We start from the raw sequence: 21869 nt of genomic DNA on the forward strand, positions 1-21869 counted from the left end.
TTAAATTAATTTTTTAAGCATTATATCCAGTTTCATCAAAGTAATTAGATACAAATTACTCATCATTACACATTGCATTAGATTTAGTGAAAAACATCACAATATATCTATATATATATATATATATAAATACCAAATTCTGTATATTGGCCTATACATCATGTACATGAAAATTGAATGATAATATAATTATAAACCTGGATTTGTGATGTATTCCAAATGATTTCCTGATGTAGTATCATTGTATATATATAGTAAAAAAAATTGTATCTCAATTAATATACAAAAGTATTGGCCTCATCGCAATAAAAGGGTTAGTATACACGAGATTTTGAAATCGCACATAACATGCATAATTTGTGTTACTTTTTGCTTGTTTCTTTCTTTAATAAGTTTTTCAATCTCTCTCTATATATGTTTTAGAAAGATTATATGTTTAAATTGATGTATATTTTCTGTTATAATGAAATATGTTTAAGTGGACTTCAGGGAATGGTCGTACGCAGCAAGGGGGAAGGGAGGGGGGGGGGGGCAAATTCCCGATCAGCTGTTGTGAAAACACGTTTTTTCCTTAACATTTCATGAAAACTATGAAAAATGTGCAAATGTGAGATGTGCACCAAATACTTTTATTACACTTAAAAAAAAAAAGATCGCCCCATTGAGCATCTCGGTCCGTTTGTCTATCGTTTTTTTTTTTTTTTCAAAAGTATGTTCGAGTCTTGCCCCCCCCCCCCCCGGAAATATTATCTGCGTGTGGTCATGCAAAATGGCATGACTGGAAATCCTACATTTTAAAAAGAGCATTTGACAGGGTCAGACTTTACCCCCTTTTCAACATTTTCTTTTATGGCGCCGGTGAAGTGCAAAAATATGTGCGCCGCTCGGCAGTACGCCCCCCCCCCCCTCTTTCGTCAAAAGCTGGATCCGCCTATTGTCGGTGGAAATCACTGACAACACTTTTCGTGAAACGCTGCCCGAGGTGCCTGGTCTGTTCCTGCTTTGAACTAGATTAATTTTTACCTCCATCTGTCCATATTCGAACTAACTCGGGACCCTGATGATCATGGGTAGACTAGGTGGTGCGGTGTGTTGGATCGCAATGGCCTTGCTATGGATATGTATCATAATGGTAGCGGGTAAGTGTCTTGTCATGATCAAACTTTATGAGAAACTGGGTTAGACAGTCGGATACGGTGCACAAAAGAGTATTAAAAAAATCACCTAAAATGGCCCCTAGTATTTGCTGATTCACTTTACTATACATATCTAGTCAAATATTATTACAGGGGCAGTGCTAGAGGGGCAACACCCCACTTCAAATTATTTTGCAATTACATGTAATAAAAAGGGTATTAAAAAAGGAGGATCAAAATGGCAAAGAAGGTTTAGGAAAGGGAAGAAAGGAAAAGAAGAGTATCAAAGATTGAGATCTGGACCTATGATTACATAAATGCCTAGCCCGCTGAAATTCAATCGAGCAAAAAGGACGTTTTTAAGCATCAGTTCGTCCATTATTATTATTATTATTGTAAAGTAATTGGTAACGACTTGAAAAACTCGTCAGTGTGGCGCAATGTGCTAAACACTGCAAAGAGATACCATCTTACGTACACGTAATATAAGCTCTCGAAGAGAGCGAATCCTTGCGTTTACAAAGGCAAGTTTGTGGGTTCGAATCCCAATAAGCCAGTTCGTAGTTCCTTTCTGCGCATGATCAAACTATTATACGCATGATCAGAGGAAGGTAATTTGTACTAAAGTGACATGGTGGTTTAAAATCTAATGAGATAAGCACCAACTTTGATGTCTTGATTATTCATATATTATTTTGAATAGTGGTTTTCATTTACATCCACAAAAACAACAATGCGTCCACGAACGACTGGTATTTCACAGTTTGCCAAGTACATTGTGCAACATGCTATGATATGCATTTAAAGTAGGAATGCAACAAACACCTTCATAAAGTGTTCATTGGTGTGCTATTCTAGTCACCTGGTCTATTCAATTTCTTCATCCTGCTATGTAAGGCAAGCTTACGTAATATCTTGCTTTGAAATTTGCCTATCATAATGAAAGAAATGAAAGGTCATTTGACCAAAATAGTTCATGAAGTAACTAAGAACTGGTCCATAGAGGCTATAACTTCATGTCTCCTTTAATAAAATAAAAAAAGGGCCCATACCGAATTCATATATTCCAAAACGGCCTATCTGTGGTAGGGAAATATACAAATGCCAATTAAAAGTGGTCATGGTGGTAGGAAAAAGAAACGCCATCCGGCAACGCGCCTGACTACCCAGAACCGTCAGCCGATGAAAATCTAGGTCTCCATGGAAGCTGTCTTTACTGAAAATTTATTTATTTTTATATGCCCCTTCATGTCCTTTTACTACACTGAGTTATCTAACTGTACATTCTTTGTCAGACAGGGAATGAAATTATGTCAAATAATTATAGAAATAATAATAACAATAATAATAATAATTATTATTATTATTATTATTATTATATTAATAACAATAACAATTACAACAACAATAATAATCACAAGAATAATTATTATTATAATAATAATATTAATAACAATAACAATTACAACAACAATAATAATCACAAGAATAATTATTTTAATATTAATAATGTAATAATAATAATGATAATATTAATAATAATGATAATAAACATCATGTAGAAATAGATTACACGAATTCTATATCTGTTTTTTTTTTCAAATACAAGGATTGACATCTGGAGTGGAGACCGCATCTGCCGGAAGTCAAACAGGTAATGCCTTTCAATTTATTTTATACTACTTCCGGTTGTTTTAACCTTAAAACAGATCAAAGGTCACGGGCAATACTTACTTTTGATATCCGAAAATCATTAAGGAAAAAAATAAAGTTCGTTACTATGCATCAAAATTAGATATTTTGTAATAAGCTAGATTTAATGGGGAAGATCATTCCGACAATAAGTTTGTTTTGATAAAGGTGAGAAAAAATAGAGCAAACTATTTCATTGGATTTGACTTTATTTTACATGTTTCACATAATAATGAACATTGTGTACAAAATATAACATGGTATATAAATCAGCCACGCCGCCATTCATCTAAATTGAACAATACAGTAAATTGAAATCAAAACAATGTAAAATATGGTGAAATATGAGGAAACCTGCTTAAAAAGCAACCAAAAAGCAATCTAAAAAATGTGAATGTATAGGAGAGGGCAATAAAATGAATCGATTACTTAAAAAAAGCCAAAATATTACAACTGTTGGTATTTCAAAAGTGTACTTTTAAAAAGGTGTGTTTGCCAATATTACTGGCTATGGTTTGATGAAAATCCATGAGAGAATTAGCGATAGGAATTTTCTAAGTTTTTAATTTGTGACGTCATATGCAAGCAGCTTCTTCATGTAACATGTAATATAATATTCTATAAATACGAATTTGAAATGGAACACGGTAAATAAAAGGGGTATGAATCGATATTCCTGATGATATATCTACCGCACAAACATAATCACTTTGATTTCATTTATTTATATATTTCCTTATTTATTCATTTATCTATCTATTTATTCAATTATTTATTCATGCATTTCATTTTGTTGAAAATGGCATGGGGGATTTATTTCACACAACATAAAGAGATGTACTGCTATTTCGTATGACAAATATGAAAAGTATAGGCACCGTGCCCATGACAGGCCTAATTCAACTTCCGGCATCAAAGTACCGTAGACTGTCTGTTTTCTCTACCATAATTAATCCCTAAATATAGTTCATTGTCATGGTCATGATGATGACAAAGATATAAAATGCCTATACACTTTTTTGCTGATTTTGGTGATTTTCATACCACGTTTTCACTGTATGCGCGTATTGTATAGCCAGACCGTGTAAAACAACATTTTACGTGCTTATAATTGTAAATGAGCACTGCGTTCACCATTAAAAAAAAATATTTTCCAATAATTATATTCAAGTTTTTGTTATAACATATCATCAGGGCTCACAATGCTTCGAAATAATTTACTTGATTATGATACAAATATTATTATGTTCATTAAAAGAAAGGGGAAAACTCAGAATAATACACAATAAGTCACAAATTGAATTATTAAAAGCGTTAATTTGTTCTACTTTTTGTCAGCAATTTTTGAACAAATTAAGGTATTAAGGTTATATACTTATTTTTTTAATAAAAAGGCTACATATTTATGCCTCTTTTATCAGTCATTGTTTATGAATCATTCATTCATATATATATATATATATATATATATATATATATATATATATTGTAAAGAAATGGATGAAGAGAACAATGGTAGGCGTAGCTTAAATCAAGGTTCCCCAGAGCTATCTACCCTTTGGAAAAATTGGTAATGCCGAAAAAATGTCTCTGCCGGGAATCGAACACGGGCCCCCAGCTTTGAACGCCGGTGCCTTAACCACTAGACCACAGAGACGGGTTAGTGGCTAGGGCGACCCCGATCCGATTGACCGTCAGATAGACAAATTTTCGACACTATACCAATTATAATTTCCTTTGTCGGGTGAAGGTGGGTTTCGAACAATGACAAGCCGCCATGCTTCAGCTGGATCAAAGCTATTGCTTTACATATATATATATATATATATATATATATATATATATATATATATATATATATATATGTATACATAGGGCCTATGAACAAATGATTGCGAGATATTTCTGTGATCCCTCGTATGAAATCCTTGACATTCACTAATAATTTAAGTGTGTAAACGTTTGACTATAGCTTGTGTGGAGCATTGTGGCCCAGTGGACTAGTCTCCGGATATTGAAACAGATCGTGGGTTCAAATCCCACATGCCATGGCTTTATTTCCTTCAACAAAAAATTGATCCATATTACGCTGCACTCAACCCAGGTGAGGTGAATGGGTACGTGGCAGGAATTTGTTCCTTGAAATGCATGTGTGCTGTAATCTGATACCCTGTTTATCTGCCAAAAATCGGGGTAATAAAAAGCTGGGGTAATAATATCCTACTCCCTTGGAAGCGAATAGAGACGTTCGTTATAATCATAATGTGATATGCACTGAATATTATCATTTATATGACAGCTAGACAGATCCTTGTGATTTGATTGGTTGTTTGATATCGTTCATTCAACCCATTTTGCAATGACGTCATCAACCGTGCAATTTTGGATCCATTCACCGTGCAATTTCGGATCCATACGATTTTGTCCATTGCACTCGCGCACCGAGACTGCAGCTGGCACAGGCACCAGCAGTGCGCATGTTGTAATGACGTAACAATCAACAGACCGAACTCGCCTTGCATGAGCTGGTTTTGCATCGAAATTCATAAATTTCATCTGAAAAAAAAAATAATTTTTAGGTGTCATATAAACCAAATAGTGAATGTTTTTCATTCGTGCAATGGACAGAATACTTCATTCGGTGAAAGATGAAATAATGTTCCATTCAACTCGGCTACGCCTCGTTGAATGGATCATTTTCATCTTTCACCTCATGAAGTATTATGTCCATTGCAATCATAAACATTCATTATTTGTATACTATAAGACTGTTCTAGCGATGCATTGAAACTCGTATTTTGGTCTGCATCAATTGCCCGTGCAGTATCAGAGCGTATCCCTAAAAAAGACAGAAAATCGACAAATATTCCATAGGCTCCTGTACAAAATTTGCTATGGAATTTTAGAGCATATTCAACAGTTTAATGCGCATGCGCGAATGCGTTAAATGCACAACGCGTACAACAATGAAAGCAATGCGATGCACAGCACAGAGCACAATTATGCTTGATGACGTCACAATTAGCTTCATGCAAGTCGCATGTCGACGACCAAAATTGATCCTAAGTGATGATGGCATAATGTGATGATCTATGACTTGTTCAATCAAAGTTCTCGCTCTGTTTTTGGCGAGGGAGTGGGATAGATGATAATAATTATATTGGATGGCTTTATTTCATGAAATACCAGAACTATTACATTCGTTAGGGCCAATATTCTACTCATCTGCGATTCGTGGAATATTTCCCAAAACTCTTGTAATATTTCTGGTATTCCATTCTGAGCCATCCAATATAATATAGATATCCTCATATGAAAAATGTGTCTGTACTTTATAGCCATCATCTTCCTCTTGTACATATTCAGATACATGAAGAAGGTCCAATGGCCGAAAGCTCGTATTAAACCTGATAAAAGAAAGAACAGTCTACGTCTCCATGCTTTCCTGCTGTATATATATATATATATATATATATAAAAAGTTTACACTTAGAAAAAATCCTGTAAAATTATTTGCTTTATACACTGAGCTGTGATTTACATGAAATATGGCTTAGGCTTGATTTTCATTTTGTTAATCATTGTCAAGCTTGGGAAAAGTGTGGAGAAACAAGTATTAAATGAAAAATGAAATGTAAACCCACTTTAAATGATACAAACTTAGTGAAGATGTCTGATTTAACTTTTGTTCAGATTCAGTTATGTTCTCAGATCCAGCTGGCACAAAAAGGGTAATGGTTGTGCTGACTAAGTGTTGAAATTTCAATTTGGGTGGCAAAATTGTTACAAAATGCTTGAATGTATCCGTTTATTTCAATGGACTCAAAGTGCAAGGGAAATGTATGAGAAAGGTATCGCAGGGTAAGTTTCATTTCGCCCTTTCCCCTTGACACAGCGTGAAAACGAGCATTTCTGCGCAAACAGATTTCGGCGAGCTTTACAAAAATGGACAGTGCTCACTCAAGTGTAACATTCTGCCAAAACTTTTACTTTCATTGGATTGATGAGACCCAAACCCAAGAATATAATGTGAAAGAATACCTTCATATTGTATATTTTTAAATTCCAAGGGCTTTTTCAAAGTGTAAACTTTTTTTTTAAACGCACTATATATAACTTTTAAATATTATTTTCTTAACTCTGTTCAGGAGGTCGAGTGAAGCTTGCAGACGGTGAATCGTTCCTGATCGAATCACCGAAGAATAGATGGGGAGATTATGATAGCGGCCAGGACGTACTGTGGAGGGTTAAAGCACCTGATTCGTGTCAAATTCTCATCCAATTCGAATACTTCTCTACCTTGCTTAATAGTGATTATGTATTTATTGGAAATGGAACAAAGAAATCAGATAACCCGGTGAGATGAAGAATTCTGTATCTCATAAAACGTATTTTTTATCAATATATATGTTTCTATACACAATGGACCAAATATGAGTGACGTATCCATTATGAAGTTGATTTTGATAACAATATTTTTATTTCAAACTTATAGGTAATTGTGTTGTAGTATTCAGAAAATCATTTCGTATCTTATTCCCTTCCCTTTCATTTCATTTCTTGTCTATATATATACATGTATAACTCGCTGTCTCTGCTTTTTTCATTGGCGGGGGAATATCCTTATCATTTCTATTTTATTTTATTTATTCATTCATTCATTTAATTATTCATAGATTAATTTATCCATTCATTCATTTATTAGTTGTATTCTTTCATTTAGTAATTTTTTTTTTCTTGTTTAAATATTTTGATTTTTATTCTGGGGTGCCCCTAGTTCCTCCATTTATAAGTCAGGAGTAGGCCCTGTCAGCAACAGAAATATTTCATTCAGCATTTAAACAAACAAACTGAGTCATATATCGTATACAGAGCAAGTTGATACTCGAAAAGCAATGTTGTTGATATATTTTTGTGATTATTAATGAAGAAGAATGACCACGATGATGGTATTGACAATGAAGATGAAGATGATGACGAACAAAGCAATGATTTTGGCAGAGATAACAGTGCTTGTGACGATGAAAATAGCGAATAAGATGATTATGATGATGATGGTGATTTTTTTTTTCAGAGTGCATTATTTAATATCCTATCTGGCATCAATTGTGTCATTATTTGCTTTAGACAGGGGCAGATCCAGCCTTCGCCTGAAGGGTGGGGGCGGATTTTTCTCAGCCACATTTTCCCCGATCCGCCGCTCGAAGTTGATATTTGTTTGTTTCTTTGAAGGGGTAGTCCTAATAGTCATTTCTAAGCTTTATTCTTATAAATCAACATAAATTTATAATAATCTCATAAGCCTTATTTAAATTTTATTTCATGTATTTTGTCGTAAAATTTAAACATTCTTGGCAATGTTTGTGATCCTAAACGAGATGTGCATCAAACTAAATAATTACTACGAGCAAAAAAATTGTAATATGCGTTTTGATCTGTAAAAGGCTACTTGCAGTTAGCGATGAAGACGTTACATATTTCAGCAATCAAATAAAGCGAGCGCGAAGCAAGAGCTAAAACCTTGGACGTTTCTACCCGAAGAATAGAAATTCTAAGCACCTTTTGTAATCGTGAAAAGGATAAGTATATAACTAAATAATTGATGCGAGCGCGAAGCGCGAGTGGAAAAATTTGAGATTTACACGTAAAAATGGGACACTCTATTCATGTTTTGTAAATCATTAAAATGATGAGTAATTAGAAATCTTCCTACATTAATAATGCGAGCGCAAAGCGCGAGCAGAAAATGTTTGATACTGTGATCCGAAACTGGACAATGATTTAAATAGAGAACAAGCTGCGTATCTATATAAACACGCTCGGGCGTTTTCAGATCTCGACCTAGAATCTGGGCATTCTAAATACATTTTGTTATAATGAAAATCAATTAAGCGAGCGCGAAGCGCGGGGTTAAACTATTTGATAGCCTATTCCGATCTGAAAAAAGGTCGATTTAAGCTCTGTATGTCAATCACTTTATAGGAAAACTGTGGATATGGATCACTGTAAAAAAAAAAGAAGAGCTGATGTGTTTCACTATTATTACTTTGAGTTTTGACATAGGACCGGACATTCTAAGAACAGTATGTCATCATATGAAAATGATGACTATCTTCCTATATCTCTTCCTAAGCGCGAGATAAAGATTGTCGATATTCCATTCTGAAAAAGGGACAATTTGATTATTAAAATGATATCTTATTTATTAATATAATAAACCCAATGAGAGCGCGAAATCTGTTAATATTATGGCCTGAAAACTGGACAATTGAAACCTTTTGTAATTATGAGTAAGATGCATTAGTTAATATATTTCAACAATCAATGTGAGCGCGAATGTTAAAAAATTAATATTGAGATATACATAAATCACCAATCAAAATGCAAGCGTGCAGCGCTAGCTGATACGTTTTTGACAATCTGACCTGAATATGGATATTTTGAAAACTTTGTGGAATACAGGAAAATAATAGGTACCTGACAAATCAAATTTTGCGAGCGCGCAGCGCGAGAAGAAAATATTAATATTCAGACCATGAAACAGAACTTTTGACAGAGCACTTTTTAAAAATCAATTTTTAAATCAAACAAAATAATGAAAGTTCGATTTCCGAGCTGAAGTGTGTTTTGTATATTTACTTCAAAATTTGATATTTTAAGCTCCATATTGAGCAAAATATGCAAATCACCGAAAAAGCAATGCGAGCGCAAAGCGCGAGCGAAAATTTTGTATAGTGACATAAAACAATTCTTTTTCATCTTGCTCTTTTCCAAAGGAGTGAAAGAAAGCTAAAATTTTCTTATTCATAAAAAAGGAAGTATTGAAGAAATTAGTAATTATAGACCGATTTCAGTATTAAGTATTGTTTCCAAGATTGTATAAAAGATTGTTAATACAGGACTAGATTCGTTTCTGAATGTTTCTGGATTATTATGTGAAAGCCAATTCGGGTTTAGAAAAAAAAAACATTTAACTGAAACTGCATTAGTATATATTAGTAATTAATAATAGTAAAATGGTCGGTGTAATTTTTATTGATTTGAAAAAGGCCTTCGATTTGGTAGATTTGGATCTGCTGTTGTTAAAATTGAAAAAAATATGGTTTCTCATCAGACTCAATCAAATGGTTTAATTCTTATGTATTTAATAGATCACAACGTGTTAATATAAATGGGGCACTTTCTGACACTAAAGAGATGCGGAAAGGAGTACCACAGGGATCCATATTGGGCCCAAAATTATTTTCCATATTTATAAATGATATGCCTAATGTATTGAAACACTCTAAAATAGTTATGTAAGCAGACGATACATCTATTTATGCCGAAGGTGATAGTTTAGCTGAAATACAAAATAAATTACAATTGGATTTAGAAAATGTAGCCTGCTGGTTATTAGAAAAATGTATGATGATGAATTATGAAAAAACAAAATGCATGATTATTGGTACACGAGCTCGACTTGCATACTCTATTCATCGAGATTATACAAGTTCAATCCTTTGAATGTTTAGGTATAATTATTGATTATGAATTATAATGGAAAGAAATTGTATCTAAAGTAGCCAATAACAATAGCAGGAAGTTAGGTATCCTACGAAGGTTAAAAGTATGTGTCAATGAAAATACTTTACTCACTTTATATAATGCTATGGTTTTGCCAATTCTAGATTATTGTTGTAATGTCTGGGGGGGGGGGATAAATTCAAAGAAGATACCGAAAGATTGAATAAAAATAATACAGAAAAGAGCCGCAAGAATAATTTTAAACGCCCATTTCTTGACCTCTTCAGAAAATATATTTGCCCTCTTAGACTAGAAAATATTTGAAGATAGAGTTCGCATTTTTATATTTATGTTAATGTTCAAATGTATGAAATGTATTGCTCTCACATGTCTGTCCAAATTATCTAATTTTAGGAAAGAAATTCATTCATACTGTACAATAAATTCATAATAAGTTACACTTCCCAAAATGTCATATTGAATCATTCAAACACTCATTTCATTATCAAGCCGTCTCATTATGAATAGTCTTCAACCTGAACCTCAAAACATAAACTCCCTCTAAATTCTTAAGAAATATTTAAAAGATAACCTTTAAGTCCAATTGCAGCTTTAATTTCCAATAGTAAATATCCGATGTCAATTTCAATGATTATGTTTTATGTATGTATATTCCCTTCTTTCTAATGATGTGCGTAGTTAATAGTTATTTATAGTTTTGTTTATATATCTGACATCAACTATTATGTTCTATCATTATGTATGTATATTTTCTCATGTTGAATTTTACTGTGTATAATAAGATATATTGTGATTGTTTTTTAACATGCAGGACCCCAAGGGAGAGCAATTTTTGTGTTGATTGGGCATCCTGTTGAAATATTGTTAATAAATAAATAAATAAAGTTGTTTTTTTTAAATCATTTTCCAAGTCTTCCCCTCATCTTATTTCATTCACTCGTCTTCCCTACTTTTTCCCTTTTTTTGTTCCGCCAATAGGGGGGCGGGCCCCTCGCCCCCTGGATCCGCCTAGTATGATATATTTACCATTTTCCACGATATAGATCTGGGCATTATCTGGATATACCACCCCTTCGCTAATCAGAATGGAATATTCCACCATATGGATTAGGTTTTATTCAAGACACTTCGGACGACGCGGATTCGGAGCGCACATCAACGCTACATGCAATCAAGGTAATAGAGAGCTTCCACACATAACGTTTTCGTTTTCAAGAATATAGAATACATATTTACTTTGTACATTTTATTCATGGCACGGCCCCAATGCAAATCAGACTCTGTATCTGTTTGGGGTTTTTACCGTGTGAAAATAAAATTTATCTATCTATCTATCTATCTATATCATTGTCAAATAACTTCCATGGCAAGGAGGTCTTTGTCGAGAATTGGTAGATCAAAACAGCGGTTTCGTCCTGGTGGGTGTTTCATAAAGCTGTTCGTGAGTGAAGAGCGACTTTAAGAACGACTGGTGATCCTTTCTTGTGGTAAATGGTATATTCATTGGAGATGGTTAAGCACGTAAGAAAGGATCACCAGTCGCTCTTAAAGTCGCTCTTCACTTACGAACAGCTTTATGAAACGGCCCCCTGGACTCTGGACAAACCGAAACGTCATATTAGTAATTTTTCATCAGCTTCGGAACTTAAGACAAATCTCCTGTGCAGTTAAACAAAATTTCAACAAAGACCTCCCTGTTGTACATTGTGATTTGATTTGGATTTCCAATACATTTACTGCGTTCTTGAAAGCGTTCTGTGTCAGACACAGTCACACCAACGTTAGGACTTCAGGGTCCCGTTTCACAAAAGCTGTTACAATAACTGAAATCACTTGATCTGATTGGCTGATAATGATTTTATTGTATAATTTATGCATTTGTCATTATAAAAAAGTCTTTATGAAAGGGGGCCAGACTGACCAAAGATATTACGTTATTACCAATCAGATACCATCATTCACATTGGGGGTCAGGTTCATAGATGTGACTGTTGCTTATCCGGACTTTTCGCATTTACTACGGGGACACTCTCTACGCACCAATTCCTTTGAAAATGCAACTCGAATCACAATCGATAGCCATGATAGCTGAGAGACTTTTGTCGAAAGTTGACGGACCGGGGGGTCGTTTCATAAAGCTGTTCGTAAGTTAAGAGCGACTTGAAGAACGACTGGTGATCCTTTCTTACGCGATAAAACATCGCCAATGTATATACCATTTACCACAAAAAGGATCACCAGTCGCTCTTAAAGTCGCTCTTAACTTACGAACAGCTTTATGAAACACCCACTTGGACAGCATCGGAATCTCTTGACTCTGGACAACGACATATTTGCATTTTTTTTCCGGGGCAAATCTTTGGATGATCAGCTGTCCCAGTCCACTAACTTTCGACAAAAGCCTTTTGGCTCTTTATTGTGATTTTAATCGCATTTTCAAATGAATCGGTGGGTTGTAGAGGGTTTCCCCGTAGTAAAAGCGTAAACTCCCTCATGTCACAATGGCACCATCGATACCGACTCCGTACTCCGTTTGAGCCTGTCCATATCAATACGTTGTTCCATGACATTTGCTCTGGCTCCGATGGGAAATCTGCACGTTACGCCAAACATAAAACCTAACTTCTAAACCTAAATAAACCCTATCCTCATCTTTATGCATTATTCTAAATCGTTGTTACAAGCAGATCCTGCAATCCAACTCTGACCCCATACCCTCTAAAATAGTAAGACTGGAACAAAACCCTCTAAAATAGTAAGACCGGAAGAAATAAATGTCGTCATAATGACGTCATCATCTGATCATATTATGTAATTGTAAAAATGCTCATCGTTGAGTAGTTAATAAACGACGTCATAATCTGGTCGCATAAAATGTTTGATTTACTCGTCATGGTAAAAAAAATTACGTCATAATGACATCATAATCTGGTCATGTAAAATTCAAAATTTACCCGTCGTTGATTGGTCAATAAATGACGTCATAATCACGTCGTATTATTTCTGGTCATGCAAAATTGTAAATTTACTCGTCATTGACTGGTCAATAATTGACGTCATAATGACATCATAATCTGGTCATATAAAATGCAAGATAAACTTGTCATTGAAAGTGGTCAAAATGACGTCATAAAGACGTCGTATACGACGTAAGACCAGTATTACCAGTTAACGACGTCATGAAGACGTCATTACGACCATGTCTACTATCAGGGATGTCGCAGGAGCATGTGTCATGTCACCCGATAGGTTTATAGGGCTCCCACGCACTCTTTTAAAACCACAATAACAGAAACAATAAACGTACTCCAAAAGGTCACGCGTGCACAAAGTTCTACACATCTTTTTTATTGCGTGTTCGTGTGCGTACGTGGAGTATGGTTTATCATGTGGGCTTTCTGGGCCGGCCTCAAAAGTCGTGCGTGCGAGTATGCTACAAGCTCCATCCATCTTATGAATATCGATGGTCGAAGTCCGTTGTTACTCTATAATTATTATAAGCTAATTTGCAAAAGAGGTTAGATCCATTTTTTTTAATTACTTTTTAAAATCTTACTGCAAGTAGTATTAGAAGCAATACAATATGATACCAACAATTCATTGAAACTCCCCTCAAAAGGTCAAAAAAGTGCCGGTAAAAAGATAATTCTCTTTATATGGAAACGGACTTATCCAGTTTAATTTACCATTGTAGTACATGTTCATTGCGTCTTTATCCATTCGCCCTTCACGTGTATACAACATGCTGAATTACGATTTATTTTCTTTCTTTCGTAGATGATGCACATGTGGACACACTTGGTAAGTCTTGAAATTAAGATTGACATTGAAATTGGGTCTATGTTGACAATCTGTTAACATAGAATTCAATTCTCATAGCAGCTTTCTGATAAGGTCTATTAAATTATTGACAACAGGCTAGTTGAATTCCGTATAAGGGAAGTTACTAGACCTTTCAAGCGAAGAGCTAGGGTATTGTAGAAAGCCCCGATATTGTCTATTCAAGCTATTTGATCTATAGGCTACGTGGATCTTTACCATCTTGTAATACCTGGGTGCCGTTTCATGAAGCTGTTCGTAAGTTAAGAGCGACTTAAAGACGATTAGTGAACCTTTCCTATGCGAAAATTAATCACCAATAAACATTTCGTGGTTATTTACCGCAAGAAAAGATCGCTCTTAAAGTCGTTCTTACCTTAAGCCCCTTTCACAATTGACATACGACCATTTGCGACCTTTTGGTCGTGCGACAGGCTGCAACAGGCATCAATCGCCAGTCATCTCATAAGATCGCACAGAGGCTTTCACAGTTGCAACAGCTGTCGTACAACAAAAACAACCAGTAAAACCCGTTGCACGAGTAAGTCGCTTATGATCCTATTGTGCTCGTGCGATCACATGTGAGTGTTGCACGAGGGATTGCGAGGGGAACGATCGCATACAACGGTAGTGCAATGTTGTAAGCCGTTGCGATCGGTCTTGCAACAGTCTTATGGCCCATCATATTATCGCACCCAGTCGCAAGACAGGTCTCTGTACATGTAGGTCACTAGCACATGTGCAAGTGTTGTAAGACCTCCAGTCGAGTAAATGCGACTACTTAGTTGTGAACCTCTCGCACCAAGTCGTGCAACGTTGAACAACACTCGTACGATGATCGCCCGACCGATGGTACGACCCTGGATACGAGCTGATGCGAGTGAATCGATCGTATTTGATCTCGTTTGGATTTTGAACATGTTCAAAGTTCAGATGTGACCAGTCACGACCACCTCGAGTTCGTGCAACCGTCTACAACGACTGCGAGTGCTCGCAAGTCACCAAGAGATCGATCGTGCAACAGCAGGAAAAAACTGTTGCAGGCGGTCGTAAACTGGTCGGATGTCAATTGTGAAAGGGGCTGTTCGGTCGCATACATGCGAATGCAACGGTAGTGGAATGTTGTAAGACGTAATTTCGATCGGTCTTGCAACAGTCTTATATTATCGCAACCAGTCGCAAGACTGGTCTCTGTAGGTCTCTAGCACATGTGCAAGTGTTGTACGACCTCCAGTCGACTAAATGCGACTATACATAGTTGTGTCACCTCTCGCATCAAGTCGTACAACGTTGAACAACACTCACACGATGATCGCCCGACCGATGGTACGACCTGATGCGAGTAAATCAATCGTATTTGATCGCGTTTGGATTTTGAACATGTTCAAATTCAGATGCGACCAGTCACGACCACCTCCGACCAACTCAAATTCGTGCGTTCGTCTACAACCACTGCGAGTGCTCGTAAGACACCAAGAGATCGATCGTGCAACAACAAGAAAAAACTGTTGCAGGCGGTCGTAAACAGGTCGTACGTCAATTGTGAAAGGGGCTTTACGAACAGCTTTATGAGACACCCACCTGGTTTACATTTGCTACGATCATCGTACGATGGATAAGCCTACATTTTGTGGTGGCATCGTCAGTGGCTATGGACTACGATATTCGTGTTTAAATTACAGACATCGTACATATCCCCCTGTTGATCCTGATCGTAGGATGTGCGTACAATATAACATGCCACTGCGATGATCGTGCTTGCCAATGCATCGTACGATGCCCTAGCGCTGATCTTGCGATGAATCTGCAGTGATCGTAATGATGACACTACGGTGTGGTGCAGGGCTACCATTGTACGAGCTTGAAGAGGAAATGTAAAAACTCTCGCAAAAAAAATATTGAAGACCTCGCAATCGACGTGGATTCTTACACACCCTCCTCGTACGATTAGCAAGATATGGTCACTGTGCGATTATCGTAACTGAAAGGGAAACAGGGCACACAATTATGATGGGGAAAGCATTACTTTGTTTAGTAATGAATTACGACTCTTTGTGAAGATCCTTGTTTGTAGTGAATGATCGCCAATTGTCATCAGCCTTTATTTCACTCATTTATTGTACTACCGCTTCGTTTGTCTCGTAGGTTCTGGATATAAGGCATCGGTAGGGGAGACGTACCAGATCTCTTCACCCAACTATCCAAATGCCTATTCACCGGATACTCGGTTGGTTTGGGGTTTCGATTTACCCGAACCTAGAAATTGCAGAATCTATGTCACCTTTCTTGATTTTGAAACCGACCAAGATATTGACCAGGTAATTTGACACTTCAAAATAACTTCCGGTCAATAATACATGATCGAAATATGATGAAAATAATGAACACTTACACAATTTTAAGTTCGCATTGTTTCTAAATTAGTACTCTATCGTCGAAAATGATTAAGATATATTTTCCGCTTTCATTTTTCATTAAGAATATCGAACTTCTGTACTAGTATGCTCAATGTGTGAAATGTGTAAATTAAGCCTCATGGCCACCATTGTCTTGTAATGCTTTTATTTTTTTTTAATCCGTATACCATTTATACAATGTGGACATAATTATACTGTTCAATAACACGCGAATGATTGATGGAGGAGCATAATTGACGATTTTTATGTTATCTGTCAACATGAAATGGTAGAGAACCCCTTTAAATATACAATGTACATTGCGTTGCCGTTCGGTCATCTTGAATAAGGGACATGATATCCTTTCTCCACATTGCTGAATATTATTGCAAACCAGGCTTGTTCGCCCTTGGTTAGAGTGGCGTAATGAACCAAATATTTTAAGGGGCCAGATATGGCGTATTGGACAACGTTTATATAAAAAATGTTGTGAGCGAGCGAAGCGAGCCAGCAAAAATTTTCATTACAAAAATCAATTTTGTGATAGATTTTGACATGAGCAAGAGCCCCATCTATACGTCACTTCTTCGTTAGTCCCTATTTAACATTTAAGCAAAAACCTCAACATTTTAATAATAAAAATCAATTTTTGTGATAGATTTTGACTTAAAATTTATAAACTAATATTATGTTTCACTCATCTCCTTTTCGTTTCATATTCTTCTCCTTCCTTTTTTTGTCTTTTTTGTGGTGGGGGAGGGGGGGGGGGCAAGCGCCCCCATCTGTACGCTACTGCTTGGGTAGTCCCTATTTAACCTTTCAACAACCTTTTCGCCATTTGGATTAGTTTCGCCCCAGTGATAGATATTGAAATCAAAATGGGATATCTACCGCTCTTTGACATCTACGGCCATTTAGTCCAGGATAGAAGGGGTCGAACCTTGTTCTTTTATATATACAATGTTTTTTGATGGTTTCTTGTCAATTCGAGGGTGCTGATTCCGAATCTGAATGATGCCACTCGTGTAACCTTGAGCATTTTCTGCAAATTGGCAAAATCCAATATGGCCGCCAAAATATTCAAATTACCCATGAAAATCATAAAATTGTCCACACATTGCCTATAAAGTACATGCAATTGTGCTGCCGGAGTGAAATAATATCTGAAAAAATGATTTTTGTCAAAATATTTATTTTCTTGATATCAAAATGGCCGCCATCATAGACCCCTGTACAGTATGAATGGGGAAAATTAATTTTTACAAAATTGAGCACTGAAATGCAAGTAATTATAATCTATGAGTGAAGCAATGTCTGAAAACATGATTGCTAACGATATATATCATTTGTTATGTCAGTTATGTGATAAATCCTGTATTTAGATATTCAAAATGGCCTCCAAAAACCCTAACACTTTTATGTACAATGTGAATGGTGACACACAAAAAATCACAAGAGTGAGCACTAAAATGCATTTTGTTAAGATAAACGAGTGGAATACTGACTAAAAACATTATTGTTAACGAAATTTATTATTTAACATGCCATTTATGTGATAAACCCTGTATTTTGATATTTAATATGGCCGCCAAAGGCCCTAAAATTATGATCTACGATGTAAGAGAGGACAAAACAATCACAAGGTGAGCACTAAAACGTATTTTTTTGTGGTAAATTAGTGGAATACTGTCTTCAAATATAATTTGCAACGAAATATATTATTCGGGTTTCATATTTGTGTTAAATACTGTATTTTGGCTTTCAAAAATGGCCGCCGAAAGACATTGACTGTATTATGTACAATTGATCTGGGAAACCAATTTTCACAGGAGTCAGCACCATAACATGCATATAATTGTGATTTAAGAGTAAAATATTGTCTGAAAACATAATTTCTAACAAGATATATCATTCATTCTGCCAGGTAGGTGATAAATAATGTATTTTGAAAGTCAAAATGGCCGCTACAGGCCCTAACGGTAGGCCTATTATGTACTTTGTGAATGGGAACATATAATTTTAACAGAATTTGGCTTTGCTTGACTAATTGGTGTTGCATGTATGAGTGAAATAGCGTCTGAAAATATGATTTCTAACCAAATAGATCATTTCTTATGTTATTTAGGTGATAAATGCTATATTTAAATTTCAAAATGGCTGCAATATGTTTCTTTGTGGAAATTATCTTTCCCAATTCAAATTTTACATATTAAGATAAGGGACTATGGCGGCCATTTTTCATTTTAAAAAGGCTGCATTCATCACCTCTATGACACAAGCTATGATATATTTCGTTAGAAATCATTGGGTTTAGACATCAAAATTAAGCCATTTTCATAGTAAAAATTTTGTCAAAATTATCTGTCCCCAGTTACAATGTACATACTACTTTGGGCTATGGCAGCAATTTTGAATTTCAAAGTAAGGCCTTTATTACCTTCTCAACTATCATGTGATGTATTTAGTCAGAAGTCATGTTCAAGACCAAATTTTACCTATACATCACATAGTTACGTGCGTTTTTGGTTCTCATTCTGGTAATGATTAGTTTCCCTATACGCATGTTACAGAATTTGCAGGGGCTTGTGCGGCCGTTTTGAAAGTCAAAATACAGTATTTATCACCTACATGGGAGAGGAAATGTTATATTTCATTAAAAAATCACGTTTTCAAACAAAATTTTCCTTATACAACAGAATTATATGGATTTCATCGTCAGGCAAATCCTAATTCTTTCAAAAGTATTTGTCCCCATTTACATTGTAGATAATACTGTAAGGGCCCATAGGGGCCATTTCGAATTTTACAATACATCATTTATCTCATGCATGAAAAAGGAAATGATATGCTTCGCCTGAAAACATGTTTTTAGACAATATTTCACTCGTAGATTACAATTAAATTCATTTTATTGTTTTTACTCTTGTGAAAATTAGTTTCTTCATTCGCTTTGTTCATAATACAGATAGGGCCTATGGCAGCCATTTTGAATGTCAACATGCAGCATAATTACCGAAATTGCAAGGGAAATTATATGTTTCGTTAGAAATCCTTGTTGTCAGACAGTGTTACACCAATATTTCGCAGTTATTGGCATTTTAAAGTCAAACAAATTCAAAGGTTGTGAAAATTATTTGCCTCCTTTTATATATTGTACACAGTATAAGGGGTCTATGACAGCCATTTTGAATATCATAATACAGCATTTATCACATTAGATAGTATACAAATGACATAGTTTTGTTAATAGTCATGTTTTCAGACAGTAGTCCACTCGCAGGTCACAATCACATGCAATAATAGTGCTCTTGTTTGAAAAAATATTTTTCCCCATTCATATTCTACATAATAAAGTATACAGGGGTTATGGCGGCCATTTTGAATATCAATAAAATAAATATTTTGTCAAATATCGCTTTTCCAATTGGCATTTCACTTCTGCACAACAACTACATGCATTTTATAGCTAATGTGTGGGCAATTTTATGATTTTCATGGGTAATTTGCATATTTTGGCGGCCATATTGGATTTTGCCAATTTGCGGAAAATGCTCAAGGTTACAAGAGTGGCATCATTCAGATTCGGAATCAGCACCCTCGAATTGACAAGAAACCATCAAAAAACATTGTATATCTAAAAAAACAAGGTTCGACCCCTTGTCTATGGGGCCTATCCTGGACTAATTTTCCTTTGTAAAGCTTTACTTTCACCGTTATCACTGGCTGGCGTACAGATGGAATGGGGGCTTGCTTGGGGGCCATGGGCACAAAATACGTTTTACGAGAGAGGAAAAAGAGAAAAAAAAAGGAAAGAAAATGAAAAGGGTGGAATGAATAATCCACTTCTGTATGTTATATAAAAAAGTATCACAAATTAAGTTTTATATCAAAACCTTAATTAGTCTGGTCCCATCAACTTTTTTGGTTCACCACGCCATTTCCCGTTACCTTTTTGCCTTTAGGCCTTTTTTCGTGATTAGGAATGAATTAATTTTGCCCTATTTTGGGGATGTAATGATTTAAAGAGAAATGCCAGTGAGTAGTTGCAGTAAACACTGATTTCATGAGAGAGTCTGTAAAACAAGGCTTAATTGTCAGTATATCATCGAGGATCTAGATCTGGTACAGTTACATAAACTGAACTTTGTGAAATCTTGAAATCTACGCTGAAAAATGTTCACACTGAAGATCACCAACACAGATAAGCGCACGTTGGACAGTGTATAATTATTGCTTTGAATGTCGGGCCCGACGCTTGACCCGAATCTTGTGCTTATTTGCTGATTTCTCAGCAATTACACAATTTCTTCCAGAATCCTTTGACACATATGTTTTATTTATACAAACAGACACTTTGGTGGTAATTTCATTGGATTCTGTACGAACTCATTTTGATATCGTTACAACTGGCATTTACCTTTAACAATTGTAGCTATACTGTGTGTTACTATGCTGTGAATTTTCAGGTGATACTTGGTACTCTAGGTACCCTAGGTGGTGTCGCCAAGGAAATCTTCTCTGGTGACAGTGTACCCTTAAACCAAGCTATCCTTGTGCAACCTGAATCATACTCAACCAAATATGCCTATGTTCAATTCGCATCAGATGAAATAGCTTCAATGGCCCGCGGTTTCATGGCGAACGTCACTGTAGACTGCCAGCCAGGTACCTTTCAGTTTTATCAATTACACCACGGTTCTATTTATTATTTTTTGAGACGGCCTACCTTATTCCAGCGAGCGGCAGTCTTTGATATATATATCTTAATTACAGGTTCATCTTGATGTCCATTTGTTATCAATATGAGTGGACAATATGAAGGTTTGGTGAAAATCTTCATTGCTTGAAACACAGTAGATTGCAAGCCTGGGACCCATTTTCATAAATAATTGTTATAATAACAAATTTACTATAAGCCAATGGCATTGAAGGATTTCAGTAGCTTTTAACTGTTATTGCAAACTTGTTATCATAACAAGTTATATGAAACGGATCCCGAGTGGGTGTTTCATAAAACTGTTTGTGACGTGACGCACGGATTTAGCGCACGTGTCTGGAACACATTCTTAGGAGCTATCAGCTACATCAGAATATACCATTAGGCAACAGAAAGGGTCACCAGTCGTGCGAAAAGACGTGTGAAATTACGCACAGCGTTATGAAACACACACCAGAGGAAGCCTTCATCAACATGTGTTTTCCGAGAAGCTGGCTGTCAGATCTAAAATAAACTTTCCTTGCTTCTGATTCGCTGAGATGCAAGGGCGGATCCAGGATTTTCCAAAAGGGGGACAAATTT

At 35.7% G+C, this 21869-nt stretch overlaps 1 protein-coding gene across 1 annotated transcript in view; it reads left to right on the forward strand.

Moving 5' to 3' along the window:
• The first annotated feature begins 949 nt into the window (after positions 1 to 949).
• LOC129267116 (CUB and sushi domain-containing protein 1-like) overlaps positions 950 to 21869 on the forward strand; it is a 67710-nt gene continuing 46790 nt past the window's right edge. The window contains exons 1-7 of the mRNA XM_064104135.1: positions 950 to 1139; positions 2746 to 2790; positions 6977 to 7185; positions 11399 to 11531; positions 14133 to 14156; positions 16320 to 16492; positions 21037 to 21235. Coding sequence (XP_063960205.1) covers positions 1061 to 1139; positions 2746 to 2790; positions 6977 to 7185; positions 11399 to 11531; positions 14133 to 14156; positions 16320 to 16492; positions 21037 to 21235 — 862 coding nt within the window. The 5' untranslated portion in view covers positions 950 to 1060. The remainder of the gene's footprint in view (positions 1140 to 2745; positions 2791 to 6976; positions 7186 to 11398; positions 11532 to 14132; positions 14157 to 16319; positions 16493 to 21036; positions 21236 to 21869) is intronic.

The sequence above is a fragment of the Lytechinus pictus genome, chromosome 8, assembly GCF_037042905.1.
Source record: "Lytechinus pictus isolate F3 Inbred chromosome 8, Lp3.0, whole genome shotgun sequence".
Taxonomy (NCBI): Eukaryota; Metazoa; Echinodermata; class Echinoidea; order Temnopleuroida; family Toxopneustidae; genus Lytechinus; species Lytechinus pictus.